The sequence below is a fragment of the Nicotiana sylvestris genome, chromosome 10 (genome assembly GCF_000393655.2).
Source record: "Nicotiana sylvestris chromosome 10, ASM39365v2, whole genome shotgun sequence".
In the NCBI taxonomy this organism is placed as follows: domain Eukaryota; kingdom Viridiplantae; phylum Streptophyta; class Magnoliopsida; order Solanales; family Solanaceae; genus Nicotiana; species Nicotiana sylvestris.
In genome coordinates, this window is record NC_091066.1 from 99,254,453 (window position 1) to 99,268,193 (window position 13,741).

The window sequence follows — 13,741 nt, forward strand, 5'->3', positions numbered from 1 at the left end:
GTGCAACTACAGTTTACGTAATCAAAACATATAAGTCTACAACAAAATCATATTTAAATAAATGTGAAGTCCAAAAAATATCATATCTTTTTGAAAATTCACAATCTTGATTAGCACAATAGTTGGTCACCTGTGACTGATCACCACCTATAAGTCAAAGAAGGCAGAATACAAGTTACTATAAACGTTCATCAGCAAATTGACAGAACCATTTATAAAAATAGATTAAAAAAATACGTGAAAATTGACTGTTTATGGACTCATGTTTCCAATCATTCATTCATTAAATTAATCTCAAAATAGTACCTCGAGGCCCGTGCAACCTCCCTGTCCACTAATATTTATCATCGAATTAAATTTATATATAATAACAATAATATAAATGTTCTTTTTACACTATCAACTCATATACAAAATATTTACATATAATTTTTATAATAAGTAAAACTTATAATCTTGAAAACTTAGCACATAAAAAACTAGGGGATATAATAGAAGATTAGTCGGCTGGGAGGCCATGTGCCGGGTGCGGTTTATGTGAATTTTTTTGCTCGTTCCAAAAAAATGATGGAATATTTAAAAATCATAAAAGAAATATTTACTTTATGGCCAGAAACTAATAATTTCTTAAAAAAGAAAAAAGAAAAGAAAAGGTAGAGAAGAAGTTGGGCGAAAAATAAATGTTCATTTTTGTAATTCTAGTTGACAACAAATAATATTTACACAAGGATTTGAAGACTGTTACTACACTTTCACTCCCTTTTTGTAGATTTGGTTTTGGTAGGCCAACTTCCGTTGTGCTTACAGAATCCTAGTTATATACTCAAAATTCCATCTTTGGTATCCCTTCATTTTCGCCTTGCATCATCATATTATTTAAAAATGTTGTCTCTTTTAATGGTGGTTGTTTAGTGGTCTTCTTGATCTGAAACTGTAATAAGAAGAAGTAGTTTGTGTATAGAAAGAAGAGAGAAAATGGGGGAGGAGAAGCCTGAAGTGCTGGATGCAGTCTTGAAAGAGGCTGTTGATTTGGTAAAATGGATCTGAATAACAAATTATTTTGCTATTTTCTTTCATGTGCTGCAGCATTAGTTCATGACCTTTTTGTGCGCGTGCGTTTTTTTAATGATTGCAGGAAAACATACCCATTGAAGAAGTTTTTGAGAATCTGAGATGTACAAAGGAGGGTCTTACAGTTACTGCTGCCGAAGAAAGGTTGGCCATTTTTGGCTACAACAAGTTAGAGGAGAAGAAGGTACTTCATTACATCTCTCTTGGCCACTTAGATTGTTATTTCTGCACATCTTCTTTCACAGTGTTAAATACTTTTTTTATTCCTGAATCTGTGTTCTGTTCCGTTCTCTTCTCTATTTGAATTACTCACTTTGACGGATACAGAGTTTTTGAAATAAAGAAAAACTTTTGAAACTTGTGCTTTATAAACAAGCCATAAATATTTGTTTGGCTATAAATCATCTTATTAGAGGTAAAATTTTAACTTTAATGTTAAGTTGTAGACTAAATATAGAAAGGTATCTTTTTTTTTTTGGATAGACTAAAGAGGAAACTGAAACTGCATCACATAAATTGGGACAGAGAGAGTAGCTTTTTTGGGCATGCTATTTCCTTTTGAAGTTGGACTGTTGTAATAACTAATATATGGTGTGTTATAGGATAGCAAATTCTTGAAATTTTTGGGGTTCATGTGGAACCCTCTATCATGGGTTATGGAAGCTGCAGCTATCATGGCAATTGCTCTTGCAAATGGAGGAGTAAGAACTCGTTTTCTCAATTACTATGATTCTACTCGGTATTTTGCTGGTTATTGTGACTTCTGATTCACTGGGAGACATGTCGGACTTCTGTAGGGAAAGCCTCCGGATTGGCAGGATTTCGTGGGTATCATTACTTTACTTGTAATTAACTCAACGATCAGTTTTATTGAGGAGAATAATGCTGGAAATGCAGCAGCTGCCCTTATGGCTCGACTTGCTCCAAAAGCCAAGGTACTAGATATAGTCTTAGCTCCTTTTGCTTTGAATCAGTGTTGAGAAGCATGTGAACCTTGTCTCCTTTTGATATAACAATGATGATCATGTGAGGTTTAGAGCGCTAATTAGATGTGCATCCTCAATGTTCTGATTGTTTGTTGTCGTGTTATGGAGGTTCTTCGAGATGGACGATGGAAGGAAGAAGATGCTGCTGTTCTTGTGCCTGGTGACATAATCAGTATCAAACTGGGAGATATAATTCCTGCAGATGCTCGTCTTCTTGAGGGTGATCCGCTGAAAATTGATCAGGTGATGAATGCTTATGATTGCATGGAGCGTCTGCGCTATGTATTAATATGTAGTCTTTAACAGTGCAATGGACTCATTTTTATGCTTGCAGTCTGCTTTGACGGGTGAATCTCTTCCTGTAACTAAAGGTCCGGGAGACGGAGTCTACTCTGGTTCAACCTGTAAACAAGGAGAGATAGAAGCTATCGTCATCGCTACAGGAGTTCATACCTTTTTTGGGAAGGCTGCCCACCTTGTTGACAGTACAAACCAAGTGGGACATTTCCAAAAGGCGAGTAGAGCTTGTATGCTCTTATTTGTTTTCAATATTACTTGATTATCTTATTTTTCTGAATTTCACTTGACAAAACATTATTTGAAGTTTTTATCAGGTTTTGACTGCTATAGGAAACTTCTGCATCTGTTCTATTGCAGTGGGGATGATAATTGAGATTATTGTCATGTACCCTATCCAGCACCGCGCATACCGTCCTGGGATTGACAATCTTCTTGTGCTTCTTATTGGTGGAATTCCAATTGCCATGCCAACAGTTCTTTCTGTTACTATGGCAATTGGTTCTCATCGTCTTGCTCAACAGGTTTGTTAGTTATCCTTCTTCTGAGTAACAGCGATTAAGCACGTCTTGAATCATGAGGTATTGTAGTTCAGCACTTTTGGTACGTGATGGCATCTTCATTATCTACTGTGCAGGGTGCCATTACAAAAAGAATGACAGCTATAGAGGAGATGGCTGGCATGGATGTGCTTTGCAGTGACAAGACTGGGACCCTGACTCTAAACAAGCTTACTGTTGATAAAAACCTTATTGAGGTGAGCATAAGAGTTCAGTCCAATGCTCTTATTGCCCGAATGCTTGTTTCGCTAGCAGGCTATAACTCTGTTTTGTTTGTTCCTGTTAATTGTTCAGGTTTTTGCCAAAGGTGTTGATGCAGATATGGTAGTTCTAATGGCAGCTCGAGCCTCTAGAACAGAGAATCAGGATGCCATTGATGCTGCTATTGTTGGGATGTTGGCTGATCCTAAGGAGGTAACTTTAAGAATTGTGCGACTGTAACTAGTCAATTCACTCTGGAACATGCTCTAATAGTTGCCATTAATATAGGCACGTGCTGGCATTCGTGAAATACACTTCCTTCCTTTCAATCCAACTGACAAGCGAACAGCACTTACCTATCTTGATGGTGAAGGGAAGATGCACAGGGTCAGCAAAGGTGCTCCCGAGCAGGTTTGTTTATTATGCTAATTAGTCTTTCTTTGCTGCTTTTGGGTGCCTTGTTGTCATTTCTAATCTAAATATGTGATATGGATGTAGATCTTAAATCTTGCACACAACAAATCAGACATAGAACGTAGAGTTCATGCTGTGATCGATAAGTTTGCTGAGCGGGGTTTACGGTCACTTGGTGTGGCATACCAGGTATATGCCTTTTTCTCTTATCTTCTTCTGAGTTATTATGTTGTTTATAGATCTGGCAGATCAATTTGCCGCCAGTGTAGGTTTATGACTCAATACTTTAGCGGAGGAGACCTGGGGTCAGTTTCCTCTATTCCCAAATCCTAGCATCGAGGCAAAAGAATAGAGGGGATTAATTTGATTGATTATTCATATTCTAATTGTACATGCAGGAAGTTCCAGAGGGAAGGAAGGAGAGTGCTGGTGCGCCATGGCAGTTCATTGGTCTCTTGCCTTTGTTTGATCCACCAAGACATGATAGTGCGGAGACCATAAGGAGAGCGTTAAACCTCGGAGTGAACGTTAAAATGATTACAGGTATATCTGGTTTCAGATTATAGGCAATTATATGCAATGTTTGAAACATTCTTTGCCAGCTTATCTTCATTTGACCATTTTACAATAATGCTTTAACAGTAAAAATGCTGCAACTTAAATGACTAGACAAGTCTTGTCATATTGCTCGTGCATCCTGTTGCATCAAATTATTTTTGGCATGCCTATGTGCTGCTTAACTGCTAAATTTTTATCTTTTTGGCAGGCGATCAACTCGCAATTGGAAAAGAAACTGGGCGTCGCTTGGGAATGGGAACAAATATGTACCCTTCATCTGCTCTGTTGGGACAGACCAAGGAGGAATCAATTTCTGCTTTACCAATTGATGAACTTATAGAGAAGGCTGATGGTTTTGCTGGTGTTTTTCCCGGTACATATAATTACTTGAAACTCTGTGATTGTGCTCTGTTATCATTAATGTGTAGTCTTTGCTGATACCTTCTCTTGGTCATTGCTTTAGAGCACAAATATGAGATAGTAAAGCGCTTGCAAGCTAGGAAACACATATGTGGAATGACTGGTGATGGAGTCAATGATGCTCCTGCTCTAAAGAAGGCTGATATTGGAATAGCTGTTGATGATGCCACTGATGCTGCTCGTAGTGCTTCTGACATTGTCCTTACTGAACCTGGTTTAAGTGTCATCATCAGTGCTGTTTTAACCAGTCGAGCAATCTTTCAAAGGATGAAAAACTACACGGTACCTTTCTGTTAAGACGTCTCTTTGAGAGGTTTAGATTCTTTGACGTCCTAATATTTTTCTGTATCATGGCAATTGTTATTCTGAGGGTAGTGCCATAGCTGTAGTCCTAAATGAATTTAATGCATTTAAATGTCTTCTTTGCATTGACAGATATATGCCGTTTCTATCACAATCCGTATTGTGGTAAGTTATTTTGTGTTATTTCCTCTTGTCTCTTCTTATCTTGATGTTTCCGGGTCAATATATCTCATATGATCTTTAAACATTTTTTCTTCAATTTTATGTCAGCTTGGTTTTATGCTTTTGGCCCTGATATGGAAGTTTGACTTTCCACCTTTTATGGTGCTTATCATTGCAATCCTCAATGACGGTGGGTCCTTTTCTCTAACCGAACTCTCCTCCACTCTTCAATCTTACAAAAGCACAAAAGCTTAAGGATTTATTCAGATGTAAATAGTTGCTTGATTGACTGAAAACAGAAAATTGGAAAGGCATGCAAGAAATATATGTTGCTTGTAATGTTAAAGCTTTGTGTATTGCCAGGATCTCTATTTGTTTTCCCCTCTTAAGAGCACTCGTGGCACACACATGGCCTTTTGCCTTAGAAAGAGTTCTACCCACTTCGAAGAAGTAATTGGAGTGGGTGGGGTACTGGAATGTACAGGTTTAGTGACGGCAGATGCTCAAATCTTTATATAGTTTCTTCTTGACCAGTGAATGTAATGATGTCAGTTACCATTATGACAGAGTTGAAGGTTCGAATAAATCAAAATGTAATACTAGACCTCCTGGATGTGTTATGGTCAAGTTTCATTTTCTTTGAGATATTACGGTTTTGCCGTTTTCATATTATGTCAGTGAATAGGTGATAAGAAAGTGTTTAAATCCTGTCCTGTTGCATTGGGCCAGTTAACTTTACAATCTTAAGCACCGTGGCAGCATTAACTGTAGCGTAAGTGTAAGATACTGTTAACTGCAGTTTTGTGGTGGTTGGTCTTTCATTTGGGTAGTACCTCTAAGGTTTAATCTCTTTTGCTACTAGAGTGTTCAATAGGCCTAAAGTCTTTTTGACATCCAACTACTGGACATTTGCAATGTCAGGTACCATTATGACAATATCAAAGGATAGGGTCAAACCATCTCCTCTACCTGATAGTTGGAAGCTAGCTGAAATTTTTACTACTGGTGTTGTTCTTGGTGGCTATTTGGCTATGATGACAGTCATATTCTTTTGGGCAGCATACAAAACAAACTTCTTCCCTGTAAGCATACTTTTATCCATATTAATTATTTCAGTTATCATGGGATGGATTGACTGCAAATGTTCTGTATCCAAGACTGTTGCCTATTCAGTTGTTGCTTCTCCCTTTTCTCTTGTGGTGGTTGTGTGTGGGTGGGGGTGGGTGGTAGGAAGGTAAACTATGCCATCTGTTGTACTTGTTCATTGGAGTTGTTGAATGATGAAGTTGGTTGGTAATAATGGGCCATTCTTAGTTTATAACCCTCATTTTGGTGAATTGCCAGCGAGTATTCGGAGTATCAACACTTGAGAAGACAGCAACTGACGACTTCAGGAAGCTTGCCTCAGCAATTTACCTTCAAGTGAGCATTATCAGTCAGGCCCTGATATTTGTCACAAGATCTCGAAGTTGGTCGTTCGTTGAGCGTCCTGGTTTTCTACTTGTGATTGCTTTTGTCATTGCTCAACTGGTGAGACGCCCCTATCCATTCTAGCAAAATTTCCTTGATACATTCTCTTATCTTGTGAACTAAATTATGAACAGGTTGCAACCTTGATTGCTGTTTACGCAAATTGGAGCTTTGCTGCTATTGAAGGAATTGGCTGGGGTTGGGCTGGAGTGATCTGGCTCTACAATCTAGTATTCTATATCCCTCTTGATATCATCAAGTTCTTCATCCGCTACGCTCTCAGTGGAAGGGCCTGGGATCTTGTTTTTGAGCGTAGGGTATGAATAGTGACAGAGAAGATATACTTTTGCAGGGCTCTCATCCTATTGTCATCTTAATTGTATTTGATTATTTCCTTTTTCTACTTCTCTACAGATTGCTTTTACCAGGAAGAAGGATTTCGGGAAAGAACAACGTGAGCTTCAGTGGGCACACGCACAGAGGACCCTTCACGGGCTGCAAGTTCCTGACACCAAATTATTTAGTGAAGCTACCAATTTCAACGAGCTTAATCAGTTGGCTGAGGAAGCAAAGAGGAGAGCTGAAATTGCTAGGTATATTTTTCTATCTTAAATGGGCTCTTTTGGCATGAGGAATGAAGGGTAATTTCGGAGATGGTTGCTCAACTTTTGTTTTACTGCACCAAAGTCAGGAACCTATTTTTGTTATGAAAAAGCCACTCAACTTTGTCTAAGTATCACAAAAAGTAACTAAACAATGTTGTGTAGCCAAAAAGGCACTCAACTTATTCTTGCTATATATTTCGAATGATATCTAAAATGAAGGGTTTATGAAAAAGGAAAAAAGAAAGAGGAAAAACGTGAAGAGTTTACTGTTCTTGGCATTTCAGCTCTTCCCTTAGCTCATGTGCCCATCTTGCGTTATTACATTTGCAGTGCACTTGCTTTCTTTTTTTATCTACTTCCTCTCTACTATACGGCTTCTTGAGCCTCAATGCTACCATCTTTCATTACAGACTTCGGGAGTTGCATACACTGAAAGGCCATGTGGAATCCGTGGTGAAGTTAAAGGGTCTTGATATAGAGACAATTCAACAGGCATACACTGTTTGAGGATTGAGGAGAGAGTCTGTTCGACAGGTGAAATCCAAAACTGGTTAGGGGTGATGATGATGAAGACATAATTAGGATGTGGATTGTGGATATCTTTGAATGGCAAGCTCATATTAGATTTTATATATTTCTGAAGTTCTTCATATGGTGCTTTCTGTCTCATGTCTTGGCTCCGTTAGATTAGTAGTCAACAATTTATGTTATACCTGCAAATTTGTCTATATGATCTTATTGCTTTGAAGCTGACGGAAGTGGACTCTATAATCATCAAAGTGTTAGACTAGTTTTGTTTTTAATTTCTCTGTAAAGCTGCTGCATTTATAGCAGTTGGCACATATTATGAAATATATTTACACAAGAAATTGAACTACAATTTCCCTCAGTTTATTATGATATATAATCAAGAAAGATGAGCAATTCAAATCAGATGAGAAAGAAATTCATGAACTCTAATCTGCAAGGGAATCTTCTTTACTAAAAACTCAAAAGCATTTTCTAGATTTATATCCCTAACTGAAAATAGAAAATCATGATCCTAAAGTTTTAGCTACGCTCAAGTACATTACAAACAATGACTACACAGCCCAATAGTATATGCTAAGCGCTTTTATTACTTGGAGTTAATACAACCTTAATGTGATGACCCAAAAGGTCATCACTTGCTTTTTGAATGGGTGATTTGATTTTGGTCCGAACCTCGTATTTTGATCAAGCGGGCCTGGGGTTGATTTTTGGGTTTTTGAGAAGAATAAATGGAAAGTTATAATTAAACATTGGAATTGGATTGTTTAGCATTTATTGATGTTATTAAGTCGATTATGTATAGATTCGATTGGGTTGGAGCCAAATTTGAAAGGAAAAGCGGTGTTTGAGGCTCGAGTTGGCCGTGAAAGTTCGAGGTAAGTGCTTGGTCTAACCTTAGCTTGAGGGATTAAGAGTTGTGTCCTATTTGCTATTTGTTTCCTGTTGAGTACGACGTATAAGCATGGTGACGAGTATCTATACGTTGGTGTCAAGCATGACCGTGAGTCTTATATTGTGATTTTTATGATTTCGTTGTATTATTCAGGCCTTGGTGAAGATTTCTATTTGTTGTGTAAAGTTGTGGAAAGAATTGTGACCTATGTACATTGAGGAGCGTTGGCTCCAGTTATATAACGAATTGTGAAAGTATAAGTGATAATTGAAACTTTAGAGCATTGGTTCGAGTTGTGAAGTGAATTGTGAAGTAAAAGTAAGAAAGAGAAGAGATCATTATGTTGCCCCCTTGCCGGGCTATTGCGGAGTTGTGGTTCCCTTGCATTGTGTTCTTAATTGATATTACGGATGTTTAGGTTGATGATTCTTTGTGTTAGGTATTGTAACAAGTTTGGTCATAGCTGAGGTAGTTAGGCATTATAGTAAATTTGGGTATAGCTGAGGTAGTTAGGTGTTGTAGCAAATTTGGTTATAGCTGAGGTAGTTAGATGTGGTAACGAGTTTGGTTAGAGCTGAGGTAGTTAGGTGTTGTAACAAGTTTGGTTATAGCTGAGGATTTTAGATGTTGTAATGAGTTTGGTTATAGTTGTTTCTCCCTTGCCGGGATATTGTTTGTTGATATTATTGTTCCTTGTCGGGATTCCTCGTGACTATTTTTGGCTTGTAAATGGGAGCGGGTGGTACGCCTACCACAAGATATAATGAAATAAGAGCGGGTGGTACGCCTACCACGGGATATAATGAAATGGGAGCGGGTGGTACGCCTACCACGAGATATAATGAAATGGGAGCGGGTGGTATGCCTACCACGAGATATAATGAAATGGGAGCGGGTGGCACGCCTGCCATGAGATACATGAAATGGGATCGGGTTGCACGCCTGCAACAAGATGTGAAAAGAAAGTGAAATCTGCCTTTATTTTCCTTATTCTTGTTAGTGGTTGATTTTGATTCCTTTATAATTCTCTTGATATTCTGTTCTACCTGTTAGTCCCTGAAGCATGTTTCCCCCTCCTATCTTTAATTGTTTATTTCTTTCTGCTGTATATATTTGAACTGCACAGGTTTATTTGGTAGTCTGGTCCTAGCCTCGTTACTACTTCGCCGAGGTTAGGCTAGGCACTTAACAGCACATGGGGTCGGTTGTGCTGATACTAAACTTTGCACTCTTTGTGCAGACCCTAGTGTTGTGGACTTCGGACCGCAGTGAGATTGCTGATTCTTGATCATCAGGCGACCCGAGATAGTCCTGCAGGCGTCCGCAAGCCTTGGCGTCTCCTTCTATCTACTATTCTTGTTTCTTTCTTGTATTTCTAGAGACATTGTTGTATTTATTCCTTTCAGACCCTTTATTTGTAGTATTCTTAGATCGTCTGTGAAACTGTGACACTAGTTCTGGGTAGTTGATACTCAAACAGTTGTATTAGATATTCATGTTCAAATAGCTTATTGTTTTTTTCATCCGCTTGTTTTAAATTCCGCTGTTTAAATGTTATTATTTCGAAATTGTTAATGAATATAAAACGGGTAAAAAGGTAAATTGTGCAATTAATTGGCTTGCCTAGCTCGTACTAGTAGGCGCCATCACGACTCCTGAGGGTGGGAATCCGGGTCGTGACAAGTTGGTATTAGATCTCTAGGTTACATGGGCCTCACAGTTCACAGACATGCTTAGTAGAATCTGAGGGATCGGTACAGAGACGTCTGTATTTATCCCCCAGAGGCTACAGAGTTAGGAAAAACTTCACATTCATTCTTTCTTGTCGTGCGATTTTGTTTTTTCAGTGCTAAATTGAAACCCCTACTCCCTTCCTTTCGCGAATGGCGAGGTCATGTACCGCTTCTTCAGCCGAGCAGCAGCACAGACCGGTCATAGATCAGGTACGTCTTCAGAGGCTTTGTGGAGGTTGGATAGGTTTCACCAAGCTCTTCACTACTACTTTCAGCGGTGCATCTTCTGAGGATCCCCGACATTTTCTAGACAGTTGTCATGAGGTTCTCAGGAACATGGAGATCGTGGAGACCGATGGGGTCAATTTTGCTACTTTTCGCTTGTCTGGATCCGCCAAGACCTGTTGGGGAGATTATTGATTGGCTATGACTTGAGAACAGTTCACGCAACTATTTCTGGAGAAGTTTCTCCCCATCACTCAGAGAGAGGCCTATCGGAGGCAGTTTGAGCATCTCCAGTAGGGTTCTATGACTGTTACTTAGTACGAGATTAGATTTATCGACTTGGCTCGTCATGTTCTTATCATACTTCCCACTATGAGAGAGAGTGAGGAGGTTCATTGAGGGACTCGTCCAGCCCTCTCAGTTAGCTAGAGGTGGAGGTAGCGGTATTAGAGGTGGAGGTAGAGATGCTAGAGGTGGAGGTAGAGGTATTAGAGGTGGAGGTGCAGGTACTGTTCTGGTTTGTGGTAGAGAAGCTTCGATTTTATTTTGCGTCGTATCTGGTCATGCCTAGTGATTCTTTGAGTGCCTCTATTTATGTGTCTACACAGGTGGGTGATTCTATTGTAGTAGATCGTGTCCATTTTTCATGTATAGTGGTGATTGGAGGTCTTGAGACTCGTGCAGATTTGTTTTTTCTGGGCATGGATGATTTCAGTGTTATATTGGGAATGGACGGGTTATCATCTTACCACGCTATCTTGGACTGTCATGCCAAGAGTGTGACCTTAGCTTTACTGAGTTTGCCTCGTTTAGAGTGCAGAGGGATTCCTGGTCATTCTACCCGTAGTGTTATCTCTTATGTGAAGTCTTGGCGTATGGTCGAGAAAGGGTGTTTGACCTATTTGGCATATGTTCGGGATTCTAGTGTTGAGGTTCCCTCTATTGATTCCGTGCCCGTTGTTCGTGAGTTCCCTTAGGTATTTCCTTCAGACCTGCCGGGTATGCCGCCCGACAGGGATATTGACTTTTGCATTGATTTGGCTCTGGGCACTCAGCCCAGTTCTATTCCGCCTTATCATATGACCCTGCCTGAGTTGAAAAAGTTAAAGGAACAGTTGCAAGACTTGCTTGAGAAGGGTTTCATTAGACCCAGTGTTTTGCCTTGGGGTGCGCCGATATTGTTTGTTAAGAAAAAGGATGGTTCGATGAGAATGCGTATTGATTACCGGCAGTTGAACAAGGTTACAATCAAGAATAAGTATCCACTGCCGAGGATTGATGATTTGTTCGATCAGCTTCAGGGTGCCAAGGTATTTTCAAAGATTGACTTGAGATTTGGCTACCATCAGTTGAGGATTAGGGCATCCGATGCCCCTAAGACAACTTTCCGCACTCGGTACGGGCATTATGAGTTCTTGGTTATGTCATTCGGGTTGACCAATGCCCCAACAGCTTTTATGGATTTGATGAACCGAGTGTTCAGGCCTTATTTGGACTCGTTTGTGATAGTCTTCATTGATGATATTTTGATATATTCCCGCAGCCAGGAGGAGTACGAGCAGCATCTCAGAGTGGTTCTTCAGACTCTGAAGGATAGTCAATTATATGCTAAGTTCTTGAAGTATGAGTTCTGGTTGAGTTCAGTTGCATTCCTGGGTCATGTTGTATCAGCAGAGGGTATTCAGGTTGACCCGAAGAAGATCGAGGCAGTCAAGAACTGGCCTAGACCAGCATCAGGTACAGAGATTCGGAGTTTCTTAGGATTGGCAGGCTACTATCGTCGATTCGTGGAGGGGTTCTCATATATCGCAGCCCCGATGACCAGGTTGACCCAGAAGGGTGCCCAGTTCAGATGGTCGGACGAGTGTGAGGCGAGCTTTCAGAAGCTCAAGAAAACTCTGACTATGACACCGGTGTTGGTTTTGCCTACAGGTTCAGGGCCTTGTACAGTCTATTATGATTGCATCTCGTATTGGACTTGGTGCAGTGTTGATGCAGGATGGCAAGGTCATTGCCTATGCTTCGCGGTAGTTGAAGATTCATGAGAAGAACTATCCGGTTCATGACTTAGAGTGGCAGCCACTGTTCACGCATCAAAGATTTTGAGGTATTATCTGTATGGCATGGCATGTGAGGTGTTCACGGATCACAAGAGTCTTCAGTATTTGTTCAAGCAAAAGGAGTTGAATTTGAGGCAGAGGAGATGGTTGGAGTTGTTGAAGGACTATGATATCACCATCTTATATCATCCGGGAAAGGCCAATGTGGTGGCCGATGCTTTGTGTAGGAAGTCAGCCAGTATGACAGTCTTGCTTATATTCCGGTCGGTGAGAGACCGCTTGCTTTGGATGTTCACGCTTTTACCAATCGGTTTGTGAGGCTGGGTATTTCTGAGCCTAGTCGTGTATTACCTTACACGGTCGCTCGTTCTTCTTTATTGGAGCGTATCCGTGATCGATAGTATGATGATCCCCATTTGTGTGTCCTTAGAGTCACGGTGCAGCGCGGAGATGCCAAGTAGGTTACCTTAGATGATGATGGAGTTTTGAGATTGTAGGGTCGAGTTTGTGTGCCTAATGTGGATGGGCTTCGGGAGTTGATCTTAGAGGAGGCCCATAGCTCCCGGTACTCTATTCATCTGGGCACCGCGAAGATGTATCAGGATTTGCGGCAGCATTATTGGTGGCGTAGAATGAAGAAGGATATTATTGCATATGTGACTCGGTGTTTGATGGGACATGGGCGTTTTCCCGGAACCGAATTTCGAGGTCCCAAGCCTGAGAAATGAATTTTTAAAGAAAATTATTTTCTGAATTGTTTAAGAAAATTTGAAATGAAAATCGATTAGAATGTGATAGTATCGGGCCCGTATTTTGGTTTCAGCGCCCAGTACATGTCTTATATATGATTTAAGACATTTCTGAAAAATTTGGTGAAAAATGGACGTCGTTTGACGTGATTCGGACCTAAATTGCTAAAGTTGATGTTTTATGAAGTTTGAGAAAAATCCTTTGATTTTGAGGTTTAATTCGTTGTTATTGAGGTTATTTTGGTGATTTGATCGCACAGATAAGTTCGTATAATATTGTTGAGTTAGTACGTATGTTTGGTTAGGAGCCCCGAGGGGTCGGGTGTGTTTCGGAAGGTTTCGGACTTAAGAAAAATTGCAGGTTTTCAGCTGTTGGGTTTCTGGTATTTTCTTCTTCGCGTTCGCGGGAGTACCCACGCGAACGCGATAGGTTAATTGTTGCTGAAGGGAAATCCTTCTATGCGAACGCGTAGCGCAGGACGCGAACGCGAGGCAATGAGGGTT

The 13,741-nt window shown here is 40.1% G+C and overlaps 1 protein-coding gene and 1 long non-coding RNA gene across 2 annotated transcripts; both read left to right on the top strand.

Moving 5' to 3' along the window:
- Window positions 1–725: 725 nt before the first annotated feature.
- On the top strand, window positions 726–7,936 carry LOC104245075 (plasma membrane ATPase 1). The gene is made up of 21 exons (XM_009800630.2): window positions 726–1,032; window positions 1,136–1,255; window positions 1,674–1,772; window positions 1,869–2,006; window positions 2,166–2,300; window positions 2,392–2,571; window positions 2,672–2,878; window positions 2,992–3,111; window positions 3,209–3,328; window positions 3,404–3,526; window positions 3,614–3,718; window positions 3,928–4,072; window positions 4,296–4,460; window positions 4,551–4,789; window positions 4,943–4,975; window positions 5,081–5,162; window positions 5,894–6,054; window positions 6,317–6,502; window positions 6,577–6,759; window positions 6,857–7,035; window positions 7,458–7,936. The coding sequence occupies exons 1-21, from the start codon at window positions 976–978 to the stop codon at window positions 7,552–7,554; spliced, it is 2,874 nt and encodes a 957-aa protein (XP_009798932.1). The 5' UTR covers window positions 726–975; the 3' UTR covers window positions 7,555–7,936.
- Window positions 7,937–8,344: 408 nt separating this feature from the next.
- Window positions 8,345–9,993, top strand: LOC138880310 (uncharacterized). The gene is made up of 2 exons (XR_011402853.1): window positions 8,345–8,453; window positions 9,711–9,993. It is a non-coding gene; the product is annotated as an uncharacterized lncRNA (long non-coding RNA).
- The last annotated feature ends 3,748 nt before the right edge of the window (window positions 9,994–13,741 follow it).

Excerpts from the sequence above, each read along its gene's own strand:
- LOC104245075 (XM_009800630.2), top strand. The coding sequence starts at position 976 with ATGGGGGAGGAGAAGCCTGAAGTGCTGGATGCAGTCTTGAAAGAGGCT. Across the intron at positions 2,572-2,671 it reads AAGTGGGACATTTCCAAAAG|GTTTTGACTGCTATAGGAAA; the intron begins GCGAGTAGAGCT and ends AGTTTTTATCAG. Across the intron at positions 6,760-6,856 it reads ATCTTGTTTTTGAGCGTAGG|ATTGCTTTTACCAGGAAGAA; the intron begins GTATGAATAGTG and ends ACTTCTCTACAG.